The sequence below is a fragment of the Molossus molossus genome, unplaced genomic scaffold, assembly GCF_014108415.1.
Source record: "Molossus molossus isolate mMolMol1 unplaced genomic scaffold, mMolMol1.p scaffold_m16_p_15, whole genome shotgun sequence".
Lineage (NCBI taxonomy): Eukaryota > Metazoa > Chordata > Mammalia > Chiroptera > Molossidae > Molossus > Molossus molossus.
This window is the reverse complement of record NW_023425350.1, coordinates 544,668-566,781: the sequence shown is the minus strand read 5'-3', so window position 1 is coordinate 566,781 and position 22,114 is coordinate 544,668. Positions and strand designations below refer to the sequence as shown.

The 22,114-nt window shown below is 57.1% G+C and overlaps 1 protein-coding gene across 1 annotated transcript in view; it reads left to right on the top strand.

Moving 5' to 3' along the window:
• Window positions 1–22,114, top strand: part of MYT1L (myelin transcription factor 1 like) — a 149,619-nt gene that overhangs the window by 99,886 nt on the left and 27,619 nt on the right. Inside the window, exons 14-16 of the mRNA XM_036262841.1 lie at window positions 866–1,102; window positions 3,869–3,990; window positions 4,817–4,885. Of these exons, the coding sequence (XP_036118734.1) occupies window positions 866–1,102; window positions 3,869–3,990; window positions 4,817–4,885 (428 nt within the window). The remainder of the gene's footprint in view (window positions 1–865; window positions 1,103–3,868; window positions 3,991–4,816; window positions 4,886–22,114) is intronic.

Here is a 22,114-nt window from a genome sequence, read left to right as displayed (position 1 = left end):
CTCCTCTTGGGCTTTCCTTCTCCCCTCCTCCTCGAGGCCAGTCTGAAGAATTCTTGATCTGTTTCAAAGCATCTTAAAAAAAGGAACTCACCCTGGACCTCTTTGTTTCTTTAAGCCAGTCGACTGCATTGCAGGCTTGCTGAACTCAGAGTAGGTCAGACTGTAGTCGCAACCGCAGGTCAGACGTAGTCACAGCCGCAAAGGTCTTTGAACCGTGACCACACGGCCTCCTTTCTTAAAACGAGAAATGCTCCTCGTCGTGGGATTTTGGGTTAGAAAGCACATTTTCGATCCTTCTCCCTCCACCCTCTGATTCTTTTGTTTCCTCCCTCTCCAAGTCTTGACCGATTTAGCATCAAAGAACCCAAAGGAGAATTCTTAAGTATGTATTCACTTTAAGAATGTATAATTTTAAGGAGAAAGACATGTTCCGTACACACACACATTATAATTCTTATCTCTTAGTGGGTATTTGAAGTGGAACAGAATCAAAATCAGGCATGTGTCTGGTGTTTCTGGCAGGCTGTTCCCAGAAGCAGAGATGCACTGGGGATGTGGAGGGAGATGTGGATGGAAATAGACACGGTGGGCAGAGAGGCAGGGCAGGTAGGTGAGTGGTAGATGCATAGACAGTAGGCAGGCAGGCAGGTAGGTAGACAGAGGACGGCTAGGTGGATGGGTACGTGATAGATCAACAGAGAGATGGGTGCAGGCGTGTGTGGCCCAGTGCAGCCTGGGGCAGCAGAAGTGGATGAAGGACGGCCTTCTGCCCACTCACGGGGGATCTATGTAAATGAGACTGGGTGGCTGGAGGCGAGTAGGGTCTGGGGATGGGACCGCGTGGCTATCTGTCTTTCTGCTGCAGAACCCTGACATGGAGGTGGACGAGAATGGCACTCTGGACCTGAGCATGAACAAGCAGAGGCCGAGGGAGGGCTGCTGCCCCGTCCTGACCCCGCTGGAGCCCATGTCCCCGCAGCAGCAGGCCGTGATGGGCAGCCGGTGCTTCCCGCTGAGCGAGGGCGACTGCTGGGACCTGCCTGTGGACTACACCAAAATGAAGCCCCGCAGGGCGGAGGAGGATGGCCCCAAAGAGATCACTGTGCGTCCTTCTCCGTGAGCCCAGTCTGCCACTCAGGTCGCAGGCGGTGTGGTCAGGGGAGCACGCCTTTCTCTCTAAATAGGGCCTTTGCCTAGTGAGACTAGAACACATTTTTTTGTTGACTCAGAAAGGGTTTGTGACTAACACTGATTTGGTGAAACAAACCATTGACTCTTCTAAATGATTAATTTTGTATTCTAAGTAGCGTGTTTTCCTACAGTTTCACTGAGAAAATGTGTCAGGAGCACACCAGCTCATTTTTGGGGTGACATATTACTGTCAGGCAGGATTTTCCTTGCTGTTAGAGAATCAGAATGAGGCTTAAATCTGTCAATGGCACGGCTGTGTGCGTGGCCCTTGCCCTGAGGCGGTGCTGTCGCAGACCCTGAGACACTCGGAGTGCACTCCAGCCTCGCTTACGCCGCTGCACAGGCGCCGGGATCTTTCTCTGTCACAGTGTCACCAAAACACGTATGTCCAGAACATGTTTTTAAAGTAGTTACAATGTTCAAATTTAGGTTATTGAAGTAGTTATAATACCCTTTTGGCTAAGGAGAGAAACAAAAGAAAGCTTATTTCTTATTGGGCTGACTTTTTCTCCAGTGTTCAGTCCTAAAAATTGTATCATCTCTATTCACTGAGAAAGTGGAAACCCCCCTCTTTGACTGCAATGGGGAGACCCCGTCAAAGCAGCGGCGTCTCATAGGAACAGAGGTGGGGAAGGAGACATTAGCTGTTTGCAGGGCTGGGCGGAAAGGCGACCCTTTCGTGGGACTTTCCAACTCACAGCCTATTGTCTCTGTTCTTCCAATGGGCTGAAAACTAGCGGCAGACAGCGGCCGAATCCCAGACTGCTTTTCTCTGCGACTATGAAACCGTCAGGCCCACATAAGGCATGGTGGCTGAGTCCCTGAGTTTATGTTAATTAATACTAAGCCCTCGTAAATCGACAGCAGTGTCTGCGTCCTGCGGGCTGTCACGGGAGTGAAAAATGACTCCTGTTCCCAGGACACGCTTGCTCAACATTGCCATCTGTAGGAGTTTCTAGGTCGCCGCAGTTAGACCCACTTGCTGTAAAAAAGAAAATGCTGCAAAGGAGGGATGTACAAAGGTGACATCTGAGGTAGTGTCCCCTGCCATGGGCCTGCAGGACCCGGGTAGTGACCAGCAGTGATCCCTAAAGCTGTGTGGGGCCACGTTAGGACGAAGGCCTGGAGGGTGCGCCCACCAGTGGAGGCGGGACGCAGTTCAGAAAGGCCAGCACCATGGTCATCCCTGTGGCCAGACCACTTCCGCCCTCCCGTGGGCCTGGCTGACGGAATGGGGAAGGACGCCTGCCAGTGCCCAGTCCCCCTAACTCTAGGAGTTCAGAGAGTTGGTGAGACCCTAGGCCCAGCACAGAGGAGGGATGCTCCGGGCAGACGCGTTCCAGTTCGCACTTTCTAGGGGCCTAGTCAGGACAGAGGAGGGATGCTCCGGGCAGACGCGTTCCAGTTCGCACTTTCTAGGGGCCTAGTCAGGACAGAGGAGGGATGCTCCGGGCAGACGCGTTTCAGTTCACACTTTCTAGGGGCCTAGTCAGGACAGAGGAGGGATGCTCCGGGCAGACGCGTTCCAGTTCACACTTTCTAGGGGCCTAGTCAGGACAGAGGAGGGATGCTCCGGGCAGACGCGTTTCAGTTCACACTTTCTAGGGGCCTAGTCAGGACAGAGGAGGGATGCTCCGGGCAGACGCGTTCCAGTTCGCACTTTCTAGGGGCCTAGTCAGGACAGAGGAGGGATGCTCCGGGCAGACGCGTTTCAGTTCACACTTTCTAGGGGCCTAGTCAGGACAGAGGAGGGATGCTCCGGGCAGACACGTTCCAGTTCACACTTTCTAGGGGCCTAGTCAGGACAGAGGAGGGATGCTCCGGGCAGACACGTTCCAGTTCACACTTTCTAGGGGCCTAGTCAGGACAGAGGAGGGATGCTCCGGGCAGACGCGTTCCAGTTCACACTTTCTAGGGGCCTAGTCAGGACAGAGGAGGGATGCTCCGGGCAGACGCGTTTCAGTTCACACTTTCTAGGGGCCTAGTCAGGACAGAGGAGGGATGCTCCGGGCAGACGCGTTCCAGTTCGCACTTTCTAGGGGCCTAGTCAGGACAGAGGAGGGATGCTCCGGGCAGACACGTTCCAGTTCGCACTTTCTAAAGGGGCCTAGTCAGGACAGAGGAGGGATGCTCCGGGCAGACACGTTTCAGTTCACACTTTCTAGGGGCCTAGTCAGGACAGAGGAGGGATGCTCCGGGCAGACACGTTCCAGTTCACACTTTCTAGGGGCCTAGTCAGGACAGAGGAGGGATGCTCCGGGCAGACGCGTTTCAGTTCGCACTTTCTAGGGGCCTAGTCAGGACAGAGGAGGGATGCTCCGGGCAGACACGTTCCAGTTCACACTTTCTAGGGGCCTAGTCAGGACAGAGGAGGGATGCTCCGGGCAGACACGTTCCAGTTCGCACTTTCTAAAGGGGCCTAGTCAGGACAGAGGAGGGATGCTCCGGGCAGACACGTTTCAGTTCACACTTTCTAAGGGGCCTAGTCAGGACAGAGGAGGGATGCTCCGGGCAGACGCGTTCCAGTTCACACTTTCTAGGGGCCTAGTCAGGACAGAGGCATCGCGACCTCAAAGGGAGAGTTGGGAAAGGAGAGCAGCCGCCCTGGCTGGGGATGGCGGTTGGTCTGTGTGTTGATAGTCGTCTGTGTGGCCCTGAAGCTGTGTTTCCCCTGCAGCCAGAAGACTTGGATCCCTTCCAGGACGCTCTGGAAGAAAGGAGGTACCCAGGGGAGGTGACCATCCCAAGCCCCAAGCCCAAGTACCCCCAGTGCAAGGAGAGCAAAAAGGACCTGATAACGTAAGCATGACGTGAGGTGCACCATGGCTCTGAACTCTCCCTCCCTCTCTCTGGCTGACTCTGAAACCAACCTTTATCTGCCTTGCTTTCTGAGCATGTGACATTCGCAGCGTAGAGATGTCTCGAGCTGCCGGGTCAGCAGAGTACACACCCCGTGGCCTCGCGTGTGCTCCGACACGCTGCGCCGCGGAGACGCCATCCTCATCCAACCCGCGCATCCCGCAGCTTCTCCAGGGCGCTAACCCCTTGCAGACATTGCAGCTAAACTGGAAACAATGAAACTTTTTACAAGTTTTTTAAACATACTCACTACTTTGGCTGTTTTTGTTTCTGTTTGGTGGCAGATGTCCAACACCCAGGTGTGATGGGAGTGGCCATGTGACTGGTAATTACGCCTCACATAGAAGGTGTGACTTCACTTCTCATGGTGGATCCTGTCTTTCGGTTTCTTGTTTTCAGCTTACCTCAACAATGCTGTCAGAGTGAGACGTCGGACTGTGTGTGCCCAAGTGCTCTATGCTGACCTGCGAGCGTGCACGGGCACGCTGTGGGCTGGTTTGTCGGGGATTGGCCACCTAGATTGGGGCAGTTCTTTATAAACATTTAAGCCAGAGAGCACAAATATTTTTATCTTTTTAAAAATAGTGTAACAGACCTGTTTCCTACGTTTGCATGTGAGCATTTGCAATTGATTCCCAAGTTCAACATACAGCACTTGCCCCATCGCTTTTCTGCATCAAACTTTAATTTCAGTTCTGTGTTGTGTTTGTTCGGAGCGTCAGCCGCTTAGAGGGGGACTCACGGACTCTTCTGGCCTGTCTTACAGTCTGTCGGGCTGCCCGCTGGCTGACAAAAGCATCCGAAGTATGCTGGCCACCAGCTCCCAAGAACTCAAGTAAGATTTAACAAAAATCATTCTCCTTTAAAAATCTGTTTGCTTAGTAGTGACAAAAAGGATGTGCCATTTGAAAGAAAAGTGTCTTTACAAACCCACCTGTGCACAGCAGTGTGTGATCAGGTCCTCAGCACTGTGGTCGCTTTTCTGGGTGATCCGTCCTGCCTTCTCCCCTCTCGTCTGTCTCTAGTTCTTCCCTGTCCTATCCTTTCTCTCCTGAATTCTCCAAAGCCTAGTGTGTTTTCTCCAATACACATGCCCGTGGAAGGAGGGTTTACAGAGTTGCTCAAAGGTCTAAGAAAAGACTGCAACTTAAAAAAGTAAAAAGTTGATATTTTGAGAGTCAGTAGTTAACGTGATGATTTGACATACGGCTGTGTCGCTAGCACTGTGACAGAAAGCTACCAGGACGACAGCGCCTTCCTCGGGTGCCCAGTGGCCATGGCCGTGGACTCAGCTCATGGATCTGTGCAGCCAGGCGTTCCCATGCACACCCCGCCCCGCCTGCTGGGTCCTCCTGTCCTCCTGTCTGCAGCTCCCTGTAGTTTACGCATAAGTCTGGTTCCTGCTTTTTCACCTCCAGCCAAGGGCTTCCCTGGACTACACACGTGTGAGGCGCTGCATGCAGCTCCAAGGCGGGTCTGGAGACGGCGGTGCAGCTGTGGTGGGAGTGGGCGTGCGGGTGAAGGCGCGGGGGACGAGTGTTCCACGGTGATGAGGACCAAGGGCCCCTGTGATTGCTACGTATCTCATGTCACAGGCTTGGCTTCCGCTTGTTTGGAGATGGCTTCATTTCCCATGTAGAGGAGATGCTGTTTGCAGCCTCATGGGACACCTTCCCCGAGGACCCTACCCCGGCCCTAGGCCAGTGCAGCGACAGGGATCGGAGTGCGGCGTCCTGTTTCACACTGTGTCGTCTTTTACAGGATCCCTGTCCAGGGCCCTGGTGCCATAGAGCACTTGCTCATGCTCAGTGACCTCCTGAACTAGCTCTCCCATCGTCAGGCTATTGCGTCTTCTTCGTGGCGAGCCAGCCCCTGGAGCGCACCCTCTTCCTTAGCAGCTCTCAGCCCAGCATCGTCCACGCAGTGCCCAGCGGACAGCTAGCTCTAGACCGTCGGGCTGGGCAGAGTTAGCAGGAGCATGACTCGCCCGCTGGGCTCCGGCCTCTTTTCTCACGGCTTCACACCGTACTTCCTCCTGGTCAGAACGCGGGCACTGCGCTCGGGCCTTGGCCGCACCTCAGCACACGGCAGCGTTCCTTGACTTTGTAAGTTTGGCCTGTCTCCAGTTCCAGCAGGCAGCTGTAACCAGAACGGCCTTCACACACCTGCAGGTAGTGTCGTATCTAGTGGTCTGTGTCCCAGGACCCTGGAGGCCAGAGTAGTTTTCTGACAGGTCTGGTGGGCCTTGGTGTGCATCCCTTGACTTTGGGCTTAGAAGTCTCTGTGGCTCTGGAGTTTCGAGCAGACCTGTCTTGTCCTCCTGTCTCGTCCTGGGGTCCTCGCCATCAGCATCTTCAGAGGGAGGCCGTCTGCCCTTCCCTCGTTCATCTGCCTCTTCCCGGAGGGACCTTACCATCCAGAGGGTGAGGCCCTTTCCTACTCTTGACTGATGTGGACGCTACACCCCCTTCTGCCCTTGTCTTTGTAGCAAGTACATCTCGTTTTGATGAACCCTTTCTTAGAACTCTCAACTTGTCCAATTTTCTGAAATGGTTTGTGATTATTATTGGATCTTCAAAGTAGGGATTTCAATTAAATGTACACAATAAAAGTCTAATACTTAAATGCACAGTTCTGACTTGATGTCTTTTCAAACTGGGGACCATAGACAATATTCTCCTTCCATCTTCTAGCTGATGACACCGCCGTCCGTCACGCTCTCATCTGAGTGCAGGTGCGTGGGCCCAGCCCTTGCAGATCCACACAGCTTTCTCTAGATAGGTCATGAGTGGGATCCCATCAGTAGCTTCCTCTTTATATGTATTTTCAAAGCTTCGATGACCCCGTGGCAGCTCTCCCTGGCGAAGAAAGGTCCTGCTGCGAGGTGGGGGGCCCCCACTTCTTCAAAAGGACATGTGGAGTGGGTCCCCGTTCCCTCAGAGGAGCTCTCCGTCACGCATCTGCTGAGGAGTGGAGTTTCCTGGAAGCACCCTCTGGTCACTTCTGACACTGGCTTTGAACCAGCTGGCCGTCAGCAGGACATTCTTGGTCATGGACCGACAACAGGTTTTTCAGGTAGACTTCACATCCTGGACCTCAAACCTCCTAAACGCCCTGAGAGGACACTTAGCTCGGTTCTCACCCGAGCCACACTCGGAATATTCTGAGTAAGACTCCAGCAGTGTCCCATCTCGCTATGCACAGCTCGTCACCTGAGTGTGCCCTAGGGCCTGATGTGCACCTGAGTGTCGTTCCATCTGCGGCTGCTCCCTCCGGCTCCTGGTGTCCGGTGGAGAGGGCCCTGTCCAGCGGCTCAGGGAGGTGGGACGCAGCCCAGGGAAATGGCACTTGCGGGAGGCAGGGCCAGGACGTCAGGAAGCCCGAGGCTCGCGCAGACCCTGTCCCCTCCCGCATGGCATGCTGCAAGGCCCACCGAGACCCCAGGCCCAGAGAGAATGAAGTGGTTCAAGGTAAACTGATTTTTGGCGTGTGAAAATGCTGCTTAACGTGAGCTCTGATTCTGCAGGAAAGTGTCTTCTCCTAAAGTGTCACCTGCTCAGGTCACCCGAGGGCCGTGCTGGGAAAGAACTTGAGTCACATGACGTCCCTGTCCGTCGTTTTCAGAGACCACACCCTGCCCGCCAAGGGCTTCCTCCTTCTTCCAGATGCAGCCGAGTGGCACTTCTGGCCAGTGCAAGCCAGATCCACACTGATTTCTGTCAGGTGCAGCTGGCCGTAAGAAGGGTCCTCCAGACTGGGTCCGTGTGTGCTTGCTCAGCCCAGTTTCAGGCACCTGCCCGTGATCCTTGCCTTAGTGCGCAGCATCCAGCCCCGTGACGTGTGGGCTCCTCACGGGGGAAGTTCAGACCACTGGCCGGTTGTCACCTCCTAGTGTTTGAACTTGGATTGAGTCGCTGTGGGTGGGGTGAGTGGGGCGGGGGACTGCTTTGGGCTGTCTGCCCTTTGGGAAGCTCTCTCGTGTGTTCTGTACTTGATGGGCATCTGTCCTCAGTGATTTTAGCTTAGACATAGAGAAATCTTAACTGCATATCCACAGACCTCTTTTTAAAACCTAGTTACATCTATTTTAAAATCAACTTAAATCACGGAAATAGGATTTTGAACTTGGGCCCAGATATACCTTCTCTCTGGAGGCTTCGCATCCCTGAGATTCACGGGCCGGCTTCCACTGCAGCGGCCAGGCCAGGCCGCAGGGGGTCACCACAGGATGCGGGCTCTTCTGGGCCAGCAGCTCCTGGTGCTGGTGCAGGGTCCTGCCCACCGCTGCCATCATGGGCTCTCTGACACCTCGCTCACGTCCTCTTCTGCCTCACCATTGATGAGCAAATCCACAGAACTCTGCGAAGGCCAACTGCCTCCGACTCCATCCAGTTCCTCTTAGAGGATGTTTCCTTATCGGAGGTGTGTGGACCTCTGTGCGCTTAGCTCCTTGACGGCGGAGGCTGCTGCCTGGCCTCCATGTTGTGGGCGGTGACACTTGCTCCTCCACTTCGAAGAGGCCCCCTGGGCCCCTCGCCTCAGCTGGAAAAGCACTTGTTCCGGAGAGGCAGCCTGGGAACCCAGGGTCCATGTGGGGCTGTCTGCGGGCGTGTCTGGGTGAGAAGTGGATGCCAGCCGTGGGCTCAGGCTGCTGAGTTAGCGGCGCCTGGGAGCCTTCCCCAGATCCACACGGCACCTCTGGTCTGAAATAGGTCCCGCTTACCAGGTGCCTCTGCGAGAGCCGCTAGGAAAGCCCAGACCCATTTCACAGATGCGGGAACTGGCTCAGTCAAGACCCACAGACCAGTGGCAGCAACAACTTATCTACACGTCATGTTGCATCTTCAAAATTATAACATGAGGCGTGCTGTTTGGTGGTGGAAATGGAAGGTCTACCTTTACCGGTGGCTCTAACCACATGCACGCACACATGCACACACAGCACACATGCACACACAGCACACATGCACACACAGCATGCACGCACACAGCACACATGCACACACAGCACACATGCACACACAGCACACATGCATACATGCACACACAGCATGCACACACAGCACACATGCACACACATGCACACACATGCACACACAGCACACATGCACACACAGCACACATGCATACATGCACACAGCATGCACACACACTGCACACATGCACACATGCACACACACATGCACACACAGCACACATGCACACACAGCACACATGCACGCACACATGCACACACAGCATGCACGCACACAGCACACATGCACGCATGCACGCACACATGCACACACAGCACACATGCACACACAGCATGCACGCACACAGCATGCACGCACACAGCACACACGCACACATGCACACACAGCATACATGCACACACACATAGCACACACAGCATGCACACAGCACACATGCACACGGCACACATGCATACAAACACACAGCACACATAGCACATGCACGCACAGCACATGCACACACATGCACGTGTACAGCACATGCACATACATGTGCAAGCAGATAACAGCAGGGCTATGCCAAGATGTTGGGTCACCGGGTCTCTTGTGAAGGGGGGTAACAAGGAGAGTGGCTCTCTCTCTGGAGCCTGACACTGCGTGGTCAGCTCCTGTGCCCCGCCCTGCTGCAGGGCCCCAAGTGGGCAGTGAGGAGTGCCCAGCGACAGCTGGCCAGGGTATTTGCTGTTTTAACCAGATCCTGGCTGAGAGTCTCCCTCCCTCTCTCCTCCTCACAGTTGAGTGAGAGTCTCCCCTCCCCCCACCCAACTGAATTGTTTTCACATTCGAACCAACCAAACACAGGCCAACAGCAAACCCCAGATGCTAAGTTCACAAGTGCGGGCTTTGCTCCACAGACACACTGGGGGGTCCTTGGTAGCTTTGAAAGGTGGTGCTGGAGCCTAGCTTTTCTTTGTGATGCGCCCCCTGCAGGTTTGGGTGCCAGTCATGGTGAAATTCAGGTGAAAGTCGGATTCCGGGTCATCAGAGAAGGGGGAGGGGCACATTCACTTGATAATCAAGACACGTTTTTTTATTAATCGATTCTCTCTGTGGAAGAAGACACTGAGCATGGCCTGTCCAGTCAGAGGGGACACTGTTCCTCGGCCTCCGCTTCCTTGTCTGAGAAAGGGGTCAGCTGAGACCAGGCGCAGTGCGCAGTGCCGTAGTTAACATCAGCTCACAGAAGCCTGTGGCTCTTTGAATGGCTGGTTTTGTGAGCATTACACAGAACTTGAGGGAGGAAATTGGGGAAGTTCATTGAACATTCGCCCAGCGACTTTGGACTGTGGTTCTCTCCAGCATTTGAGTCTTGAGAACCAGAAGGCTTTGCACCAGGTCCTTCCCTGGCTCTGGGCAGTGTTCTGGGGCTTCCTGGCCGCTCCTCAGGGTGTGGGTGTGGGTGTGAGTTTAGTGTCACAGCTCGGTGTGTGAGCGTTGAGTGGGCACATCAGAGCGGCATGGCCATCGCCCGCACCTCGGCATGCACACCGTGGCCCTTCAGTGAGGGGGACCATTTCGGAAACTCCTCCGCTCTCGCCCCTCCTGGGGAAGGCACCAGCCATGGGAGGACACTGGGAACCGCACACCAAGCTTTCCCACTCCTTCCTTTTAGAGCCGTCCCGGGCACCCAGAGATGAGAAGTCTGCCCTTCAGGAACTCATGGTCAGTGTCCAGGCAAACTGAAAGGAAGAAATCAGTTACATCCAGAGCATCTGGGCTGGGCAGGGACAGAGAGGAGACTCGGGTCAGGGTCAGGGGACGTGTCTGGTCCTCAGGCAACTGTGTGCTCTGAGTGGAAGGATGGCAGGAGCTGACCTGGCCAGGGAGGAGCAGGCACAGGGCATGGTGGGGGGCCTGGGTGCTGGACACAGTGAGCAGCTCCCTGCACAGGCAGTGGGCACATAGCCAAGGTCCCCAGGAGAGCGACAAGGCCTGGGTCAGAGATGTCCTAAGGCTCAGCTGTGGCCTAGAAGGACCAATTGTGGACATTTGACCAAGACAGAGTTGAGAGGCTAGAGGAAGGTCCGTGCAGGGAGAGTGAGGGTAGAAGGAAGCCAGGCAGTGGGCAGAGCAGGGCTCAGGGAGTGAGGCTGGACAGGAATGGACTGCAGGCCCCTCATGGATGCCAGGTGGACGGTGCAGCTACTACAGACAGAGCTAGGCTGGTCGTCCTGGGCCCAGCAGGAGACCATGTGGGCTCCAGAGAGTGTGGGCCACTCAGGTGCTGCAGGGAGCCTTCAGAGGGTGTTGCCCACCCCAGGGTGCTGCAGGGAGCCTTCAGAGAGTGTTCCCACCCCAGGGTGCTGCAGGGAGCCTTCAGAGGGTGTTCCCACCCCAGGGTGATTCAGGGAGCTTCAGAGGGTGTTGCCCACCCAGGTGCTGCAGGGAGACTCCCTCGGAAGGAAGGTTCAAGGACAGATGGGGCCTCCAGAAAACCTGGTCTCCATCTCGTCCCTGGGGGACGAAGTTGTTCTCTGACATGTCACCATCATTTTCATTAGCCTTCAATGAAACGAGATGCGTGCAGATAAGACTCCCCAATCCGCAGTCGGCCGCGTACCAGAGCAACCAGGCTAGTTTGAAAGCTTCTGGACTTTTCACTAGTTACTGTGGTCAGGACCTTTGTCTCAGTGCACCCAGGGAAAATCGGTGTGCTTTTTAAGAAATATGTTTTTATTGATTTTTTAGAGTGAGAGGAAGGGAGAGAGAGAGAAACATCCCTGTGAGAGAGAAACATCAATTGGCTGCCTCCTGCAAGCCCCCTACTGGGGATCGAGCCCACAACCCTGGCATGTGCCCTGATCCGGATTCAAACCCGGACCTTTCAGTCCCTGAGATGATGCTCCATCCATGGAGCCTCACCTGCGGGGCCAGCATGCCTCTTATTAAAGAGACAGTTTGCCTTCCACCTGCCGCAGTCGCTGCCCTTCCTGGTTGAACGAGCTTGTTTGACGCTTTGACAGCTCACAGGCCCGGAAAGGGCTCCGGCGGCGAAGTGTGTCCTTTGACTTGAGACAGGAGTCCCGAGTCCTCGCTCCCGAATGGGGCAAAGCAGAGCGTGATCACAGCCGCCTTGCAGACCTGTGTGGTTTCACTGTGACTGACGCAGGGCTTCTCAGACCCAGAATAAGGCCGCGGGCAGGTGTTCGTGCAGAGCATTTCCTGGCCTTCCATGTTCCGTCTCAGCTCGGCACCGTCCTCAGGAGGTGCTCTGCCCGTTTCTGACCACGTGGAAGTGATCTGCCATCTCCTTGAAAGTGTGCACCCTGTGCACACGGCTCAGAGCCATTCTTCAGTCCTGTCTTTAACTTCTGAGCTGCTTTATGAAGCATGTGGTGTGCTGGGTGCATTTCAACAAGACCAGATTGTTTTCCTGACACTTGTAAGTACTTCAGGTTCACTGTTATTTCACATGTACACACGTGTTTAAATGTGATATACATCATTATTACTTTTTTTTGATAACATGGAAGGGAGGGAGGGAGAGAGAAACATTGATGGGCTGCCTCCCGCATGACTTTAACCAGGGCCGGGGACTGAACCTGCAACCCAGGCATATGCCACTGGCCAGGAATCAAACCCAAGACCCCTCAGTCTGCGGGCCAATGCTCTAACTACTGAGCCAAACTGTCCAGGGCCGTGATATACACTATTCATGTGCACGCGCGTGATACATGTATTTTGTTATCGTCTGTGTGGTGGGGCCAGGGATTCAGAGCAGACACATTTCCTTCCTGTCTGTGCCTCTTCACCTGCTACATGGTTACAGTCCGCCTCTCCTAGTCTCTGGGATCTGGTCCGTCCTCAGCTCATTCTCCACTCCTCCGGCTCGGCTCTGAGACGCCCCCATCTCACGGGTGCTGGGCAGGCCCAGGCCAGCTTCGGGGGACGTTGGGCCAATAAGAACTAGTGACAGCAGTCTTCACGGGTAAATGTGAGCTTTCATTCCAGTAAACACTTCACTGACTTATGGTTCCCTGGAGAAAAATGAATGAAATTGGAAATAAAGTAGACGTTCCCCCTGGGAAATCACAGACAAGGATTCCGGAAGGCAGCTTTTCCTGCAGTCTCAGGACCGCAGACCATTCTCTTTGGGTGTTGTCCATGGCTGGGAAACGCAGAGGGTGAAGGGACCCGCCGGCAGAGGAGGGCCAGGCCGAGAGGCTGGGGCGGGGCAGCGTCTGGCTTATCTGTTCCCGCCAGGCCAGGCTGCTCGTCCGTCCAGTGTCTCAGACAGAGGCCTCTGTCCAGCACCAGCCAATTCTGTTCCGCCGTCTGCACCCTAAGCCTCCAGTTCTGCTGGGCGCACTGGTCTCTCTGCCCACGGCAGGGATGGACAGGTCCTGTCGACCTTCAGAGAGCGCAGCGCTGTGATAGCATAGAGACCGGCCGCTCATTCCTTAGGAAACACGTTCAGTGCAAACACATCATAATATCCAGGTGGGAGTGTCATCAGGCTTTATGACCTGAGCCCCGGGGGACGGACACGCCCTGCACCGTCCACTCGGAGCCCCAGCCACGGCGCCTGAGCTCCTGAAGGAGGTCCCGTGGCTGAGGGATGGGTTTCCCGTTGCACTTCGCTTTACTGATTTAGATTTAAGTAGTCACGCATGCCCAGTGAGCATCTGTGTTGGACAGTCCCGCACGGACCGGAGACTTCACTCCTGCTGCCCTTCGTCCTAGTAACCATTCAGGAGTGACCTCCAGTGAGAAGTTTCTGGTTGTGGGTCCTCAGTGTGTTTCTTATGTTACTGAGCCACTGATAAGTAGGTTAATACTTTCATGCTTACACACACCGGGGTAGCTGTTTCAGAGTGGACCCCGCATGGCCACGGAGACATGGCTGCCTTGTGATGGGAGTAGTGGAACGCCTCAGGTTATTTCTCAAAGAATCAACTTGGTGACTTTCGAACTGGAAATACAGCTTTGGTTGACCAGGGTCAGCAAAGGGAGGTCCTGAGGCCACCTCCTTCGGTGACCAAATAAACCTGGTTTGTGTCGGCAGACAGGCCAACACCTGGGCACGTTCCAGCGTGTTAGCACTTAACCGTTCATGGCTGTTGGGGGCCAGTCTTGCTCACATCTGCAGCGGTCCTCGGCGCTCTCGGCCTCTCGGCCTCTCGCCCTCTCGCCCTCTCGGCCTCTCGCCCTCTCGCCCTCTCGGCCTCTCGCCCTCTCGCAGCATCACCTGCCTATAGAGAGCTCGCTGCACAGGTGGGCGTCACCTTTCCTTGCCCCTGTTCTTGGGCACTTTCCACAATCCTGGGTTCCAAGAGGTGGCTTGTTGTGGCTCCTCTTCAACTTTGGGGCCACAGAGCGCAGCCTGCTGTCACCCCTCGTGCTCAGGGGCCTGTCCCTGGAGCCTGGACACACCCTCCCTGCTGAGTCCCCTGCAAGGACCAGTGAACGGCCACTTCTCACTCACGGACTCCTGTCCTTCGTTTGTTTTTCTGTGACCAAGGACAAATGGGACTTAGTTACATCTTCACCCAAGGATATGTTTTTATTGATTTCAGAGAGAGGAATTTCTATTGGGTGCCGCCCACTAGCGCCCTGGCCAGATATCGAACCCGAAACCTTTTGGTGTACAGGATGACGCTCCAGCCAGCCGAGCTACCAGCGGGGCTGTGAGGCGCTCAGTCCATGAAGATGAAAACATACACCGGGCGCGCTGTCTCCCACCACGGCACAGCGCCCTCCTGTCTAGGGGAGACCTGCCCAAAGACAAGGCCGTTTCTAAGGACGTTTTAGAAATAAAACTAATATAAGCTGAAAATTGAGAAAATGGGAAAAAGAAAATCTTTGTGACCTCATCTCGCTAAAGATGTGCAGTGTTTTTAGGAATCATGATTCGTCTGCAATTTGAACCTGCTGTTTTGCGTGACGAGTGTGTCTGTGGCTTCCATCCCAGCAGAGCAGTGGGGGGCCCAGCCCCGGACCTCCGGGCGTGCTGGGCGGGCTGGACGGCGGGCACCAGAGCTCTGTGAAGTGCATGGGTGTGATCGACACGCGTGTCGTTTGCTTACAGAGTTCATCGTCCAGGAGCCTTGTCGGAGCCCCGGGGGCGCCAGCAGCGAGGGTTCTGTGGGTCCTTGGGACTGGCACTGACCCAGCAGTCGGGCTGCGGCTCTGGGCTCCGGCTCGTGGTGAGCCCCCAAGTCTGTCCTCCACTGCTCCCTGATAGCTGGCAGGCAGCAGGAGCGCAGCCCTGCACCCGGAGGCAGCCCCGGAGGCCAGGGGAGCGGCAGGGGAAGGTTCTAGAACCCAAAGCGCAGCAGCAGGAGCCCTGTCCCATGGGGGCTAGAGGACCAGCAGGACCGAGAGCTCTCGTGCAGAGAGGGTGTCGGCACAGTGGTGACGTCCTCCGACAGGTCTGCGAGTCACTGTGGGACAAGGGAGCGGGAGGACCTGGGACCACCCAGGCCGGAGACATTGCAGGTCAGGAACGAAGCAGGGACGAGGGAGGTCAGGTGCAGGGTGTGTCAGCAAACCAGCAGGCATGAGGACGCCCCCAGCTGTCCTGACAGTGGCCACTTTCTGAACTGGTGAGATTGCAGGAGGAGGTCTGCGAGGAGGACGGTGCCCAGTTGGACACGTGAGCTCCAGGTGCCTGTTGGGTGTCCATGGAGGTGTCCTGGGCTGTCGGCACGAGGGGACGGTCAGGAGCACGTGTGGCAGGAAGTACTAGCCTGAAGCTTGAATGTCCGGTTGTCAGCATGCGGACAGCAGAGAGACTGGATGACAAGGCAGGCGAGAGTGTAGGCCAAGAACCCGGACGACCCCTTCTGAGTCCACGGAACCGGGTCACAGCTCAGCCTCTGGTCTCCTCCCTTCCAGCACTCGGTGGGGGCGCCCACAGCAGTCTGACTACTCTGGACATGAAAATTATTTCAGAACTGAAACCCTGTCCCAAGTCTCCTCCCTCCCAGTGACCCTGGCGTACACATGTCTCCTGCACCCCGTGGCCGACTGCCTGTCAGGACGGGAGGCATGAGGGGCTCAGTGTAGGGGTGCAGCAGCCCCCAGGCCCTGGAGCTGCGCCTCTGACCTGTGAGGCCTCGCGGCAGTGCTGGGGAGCCCTGCCATATGGTTCTGACCCTCTGTTCTCCGTGAACACGTCGCCACGGGCCCAGGACGTGCTGTGGGGAAGGCGGGACTCTCCTGCAAGGGCTCCCTGCTGGTCGGGCTGCGGCTCGGCCAGGGCTGGTGGAAGGGTCCCCGGACTGTCACCCGCTGCACAGCCCTTGTGGCGAAGGACCAGACAGCACTGTGCCATGAGGCACCCGGATTTTCCCAGCCGCTGAGGAAAGTGCCCACTCACGGGTCCGCATGTTTCACAGAAACTACATGATGCCTTCTCAGCCACACAGGAGATGACCTTCCACGACCCTTCTCCTGACCCGAGTCCAGCCACAGGACAGGGTTGGCACTCACCTGGCCACCCAGTCTCTCCCTGGCCATGCACCTCATGGCCATGGTCCTGGGCACTCTGGCTTCTTCCTGCAGCGCCCTGTTCGCTGTCACGCTGTGGCGCTGGGTTACCTGTGCCAGCCCTAGAGGGTGGGCCCTGCGTCTCGGTCCCACGGCTCCCACGTCCGGCCCTCCCGCAGCACCACGGGCACCGCCCGTGCTGGGAACCTGAGGCATGGAGTAGATGCGTTCATGAGCGATGGGAACAAGGCCCTTGTACAGCCGGTTACTGAGGCACAGCGGAGAAGCAGCGTCACTGACCAAGGGGCAGGTCTGACCGCCCGGAGCTGTCCCTTACAGCTGTCCCCGAGTGCCGCATGGCCAGCAGAGCTGGGGCCTGGCTGCGTCGGGGGGAAGACCGCAGAGTGAACATCGGAACCAACCTGAGCACAGCTGTAAGGAGGTGAGCAGAAGCACCGACCCAAACAGGCACAGTTCACCCTCCCAAGGAGGGAGTTCCAAGACCTCGGGAAGGAACGACTGGATCCTTCCACGTTTCTGCTTCACCACGTTTAAAACTCATCCCAGAAAAGGAGGCTGACGTGCTCTCCAGATTTGGGCTCCTTGGAAGGAGATGAGGTGTATGTGCACGTGTTCTGCATGTGCCCCTCTCGGGGGTCCCAGGGCACATCCCGGGCTCCTCCTCCGCCCATCCCCTCCTGTCCTGACTGTGCAGGTCCTGGTCCCTCTTCCCTGCAAGCCAGCCAATGGCCGTGCCCGCTCTACCCACCACCCCGGCACGTGCCACCATGAGATGGAGGGTCTGGACCCCCGAGCTTCCAAGTCGTCTGTTCGGCCAGTGCGTGCTTACGCCGACTGGCTCTAAGCACACATTCTGCTGCAGGGCTTGACTCCCGGGGCGGTCTAGGTCTACTTGCTGGGCTCTTTGTTTTTGTTCACTTTAAATTAAATGTGTGATGTCTCCAGCTTAGTCCTACAACTTAGCTGGGCTCGCATGTGTGGGGTCAGGGCTCCCTCAAGACCCGCAGGAAGGCCTGTGTGTCCCCTGCTGTGGGATGGGCACCACGGTGGTGCCTGGCTCGCACTCAGCTCGGAACCTGCCCTTGGGAACTTAACTGACCCTAACTTTGCCCTTCTGACCCAGCCTGCCTTTCCAAAGCGGGCTGTTGGGTTGGTTCCCACCTCACTGTCCGAATGACCCCACGGGGACTTGATTGCGGTCTCTCCATATAGACGAAGGCGCCTTCAGCCTCTCTTTAAGGTATTTCTGCTTCTTCTGTTCATATAAGGACAAGAATTTTTGCCGTAGAAAATACCAGTCCCGGGCTTTAATTCCCCAGAGTTGCAAATGGAGTGAGGTTTTGGGGGAATAATTTAAATTTTTGTTTATTGTTTTGTTGGCAGTATTTGGAATGTGTCCATTACTTGTTTGCTTTGGGAAATTATTTTAAAATCTAGTCAGAATATTTCAACGGCATTAGTGAGGACTCCCTGAGTGCCCAAGAGTGTTTAAAATCCTGTGGGCTTTGGAAATGCGCTGTGAGAAAGATGTGGGCGTCGGAGGGGAGTCTCCCCTCACAGTGCTGCCGGGTGGCTGCCTTGGTCCCCGCTCTCGGAGTTGGAGCAGAGGACTGTGCTGAGCAGGGGCGTCCACGCCCCGGCCCCTGCCTGGCCCCGCAGCTGGTGACCTGCCCCTGGTGCTTGGCCACTCCAGTTCCAGTCCACAGGGAGGCCACGTGGCCCGACGGTTCTCCTGGAGGTGAACGGGTGTGCACACAGCGTGCACCTGGCTCCAGGGACAGTGCCGCATGGCCCCCCTGATGGTTCTCCTGGAGGTGAACGGGTGTGCACACAGCGTGCACCTGGCGCCAGGGACAGTGCCGCATGCCCCCCTGATGGTTCTCCTGGAGGTGAACGGGTGTGCACACAGCGTGCACTTGGCGCCAGGGACAGTGCGGGGAGCCTTTGTTAGGAAAGAACCAGGTCTGGGAGAAGACGGGCGGGAGCCAGCCGCGATGGCTGCGTGGGCCGGGCAAGGGGTCCAGAGGAGATGAGGTGGGGAGGCGGGGAGGCGGGGAGGTGGGGAGGTCAGGAGGAAGGACGGCCAGCCAGCACCTCAAGTCGGAGCTGACTCCAGCAGCTCCAACAGCCAGAGAGAAAAGGGCTCCATTTTCCTAAATGTCTTTTCTCTCGTCTAGTGTGGCACAGTCTTAACATTTGTACAACAGACTTGCCTGTTGGGTTTAAACCTGCACAGACGTGCACGACAGCTTCACATGGAATCTGAGCTCTGCTCGCAGGTCTTGGCCGCTTCCCCCCCGAACCCTGAAACACCTGGGCCACAGACCATGTGTGTCCTCTGTCGCTCTTCATTTCTCAGCGACGTCGGATGCTTGCTTCTGATTCCTGACCCATCAGCTCAGCTGCACGCAATGAGAATGATGGGAGAAGGGGCGCTCCCCACCCCGTCGCTGCGCCCAGAGCAGTGCGGAGACGTTGGGGACTCTGTCCGTTCCTCTCCCTTAGAGATGCGGCCGAGCAGAGCGACTCCTCGGGCGTCTGTGGCACACGGATCGGAGGTCAGCTTTCCTAGTGGCCTGCTCGTCACAGCGGCTGGAGGCCGCCACGGGGCACTGGGAGCAGGCCTGTCACGGCGTTGGGGGAGGGGCTCCGTGTTGTGTCCACAGCTGGTGGTGTGTCCCGTGTGACCTTGACGCCCACCTCAGAGACTGTGATGACACTCAGTCTGCAGTGTAGCCAGAGCCTCTGCCTGTGGGGCGGCACCTCACTCCCCCCCCCAGCCACTCAGCTGTCACTCAGGTCCACTCTGCACCCTGAAGATGCTGAAGGGGGCATGACCGAGGCGGGGCAGCTCCAGGGGCCTCAGACCCGCTCTGGGAGGGCGGCCGCGGCCCTGCTGCTCGAGGTCCTTCCTGGCCTCATGGTCCCAGAGTCCTCTTCCGAAGCCCCGCCTCCTCCCTGGGCAGGTCGCAAGACCCCGAGGACAGGGCGCCTGCCTGCTGGGTGACGCCGGAACTGGGCACATTCAGACCGAGCCCCCGGGAGGAGGCGCAGTCCAGCCCTGAGATGACTGTGAGCCCCGCAGAGCGCATCTTCCTGCCACTGCCACACGCTCGCGGACTGGCTCCCGCCATCTCTCCGTCTGTGACTCTTGGGGGGTGAGGACACTCCCGCCGTCTCTCCCTCGGTGACTCTCGGGGGGTGAGGACACTCCCGCCGTCTCTCCCTCGGTGACTCTCGGGGGGTGAGGACACTCCCGCCGTCTCTCCCTCGGTGACTCTCGGGGGGTGAGGACACTCCCGCCGTCTCTCCCTCGTGACTCTCGGGGGGTGAGGACACTCCCGCCGTCTCTCCATCGGTGACTCTCGGGGGGTGAGGACACTCCCGCCGTCTCTCCCGGGACTATAGGGGGCTGTGAGGACACTCCCGCGTTCTCTCCCTCGGTGACTCAGCGGGGGGAGGACACTCCCGCCGTCTCTCCATCGGTGACTCTCGGGGGTGAGGACACTCCCGCCGTCTCTCCGTCTGTGACTCTCGGGGGGTGAGGACGCTCCCGCCGTCTCTCCGTCTGTGACTCTCGGGGGGTGAGGACGCTCCCGCCGTCTCTCCATCGGTGACTCTCGGGGGGTGAGGACACTCCCGCCGTCTCTCCCTCGGTGACTCTCGGGGGGTGAGGACGCTCCCACCATCTCTCCCTCGGTGACTCTCGGGGGGTGAGGACGCTCCCACCATCTCTCCATCAGTGACTCTCGGGGGGGTGAGGACACTCCCACCGTCTCTCCATCGGTGACTCTCGGGGGGTGAGGACACTCCCACCATCTCTCCCTCGGTGACTCTCGGGGGGTGAGGACGCTCCCACCATCTCTCCCTCGGTGACTCTCGGGGGGTGAGGACGCTCCCACCATCTCTCCATCAGTGACTCTCGGGGGGTGAGGACACTCCCACCATCTCTCCATCGGTGACTTGCATGGGGAGAGGACACTCCCTCCTTTCTTTTCACCGGTGACTCATCTTGGGGGCGAGGACACACCCACCGTTCTCTCCATCGGTGACTCGTCTTGGGGGACGAGGACACACCTGCTTCTCTGCTCTTACCCTCTGCCTGCCCTGAGTGGCCCTTTCTCTCTCGGCCTCTGTGGTCTGCCAGGTCATCTGTGGGGCGTCCTCACCCCTTCACAGTGTCTCATTGTCCCAACTGTCCCTCCCCCTTCCCTGTTGTGTTTGATCTTCACAACCAGACAGGCACGATCCCCCCGGCTTCACAACACGGTGTCCCCACAGGGACCCCTTCTGCCCTCCTGGGTGCCCACCCTCCTGCTGCACCCCACAAGCACTGCCCTGTCCAGTTGTCAGCCTGCCCTGTTTCTGTGGGCACCCCATCACTGGCACTGTTCAGGCCGCCATTAACCCATCACCTCTCAATCTGACAGCTGGGGTTTGGATGTGGTGTCCTGCCTGTGTCCTCTGTGAGGTGGGGTGATGGTCGCTGAGTCCAGCCCGGGAGAGGCACAGAGGAGGCCGTGCGTCGCTCCTGCCTCCGGCTCCCACCCAGATCACGCAGCTGGGTAGGCATGTTACTGGGAGCCCCGGACACAGGTCCCAGCAACCCTACAGTCTCCTCCTCCGCAGGCGCACAGACACTGTGCCAGGACCAGCACACGGCCGGCGCCCCGGCGCCCCTCTCCCTGCTCCCCATCACAGCGAGGGCAGGGCAGGTCTGACTGCTAGAAACAGGAGCCTCTTCTGACATTTCCTCCCCCTGGGTGGCACCGGGGTCCACATGGGTTGACAAGTAGAGAGCTTGTGTCTAAGACCAGTCAGCCTGCCTGAGGAGGGGGACCTGATGGTTAGCCTACAGGGCGGGGGTCAGTGGTGGTCAACGCGGTTGTCCAAGCAGAGTCCAGTGGGTGCTGCTGCCATGCACTGGGCCGGCGCCCTCACCTGCAGACGCTGAGCCCGTGGCTCAGAAAAACAAGGTCAGGACGAGAAACAGCAGTCACAGGAAGAAGGGAGGACGTCCAGAACTCCTGTTTTTATTTTTCTACTTTAAAATAATGTTAATTAGATTTATTGGGGTCACATTGGTTGGTGAGATTGTATAAGTTTCAAGGGCACAGTTCTACCGTACATCGTCTATACATCGGGTTGTGTGCTCACCACCCAGGTCAAGTCTCCTCCGTCTCCATATATCGGACCCTCCCCTCCTCGCCCTCCCCCACCGGTCCCCTGCGGCCACCATGCTGTTGTCTGTGTCTGTGAGTGTGTGTCTGCCTGTCTTGTCTGTTCACGCATTGCTGCGTGTGAGTGAAGTCACCTGGTCCCTGCCCTTTTCCGTCTGATTTCTGTCCCTTGGCAGGACACTCTGAGGACCCCCCATGTTGTCGCAGACGGCCGTGTCTCGTCCTCCCTCAGGGCTGAGGAGAGTCTGTGGGGTGTGTGACCATGTCTTCATCCGCCCTCGGTGGAAGGACACCAGGTTGTCTCCAGGCCTCGGCCACCGTGAACAGTGCTGAATGAGAGACTGACAGAGGAGAAATTAACTGAACAGAGAACGTTTGAAGCCAGGGAGTTGGAAGCCAGAGGAGAGGGCAGGAGGC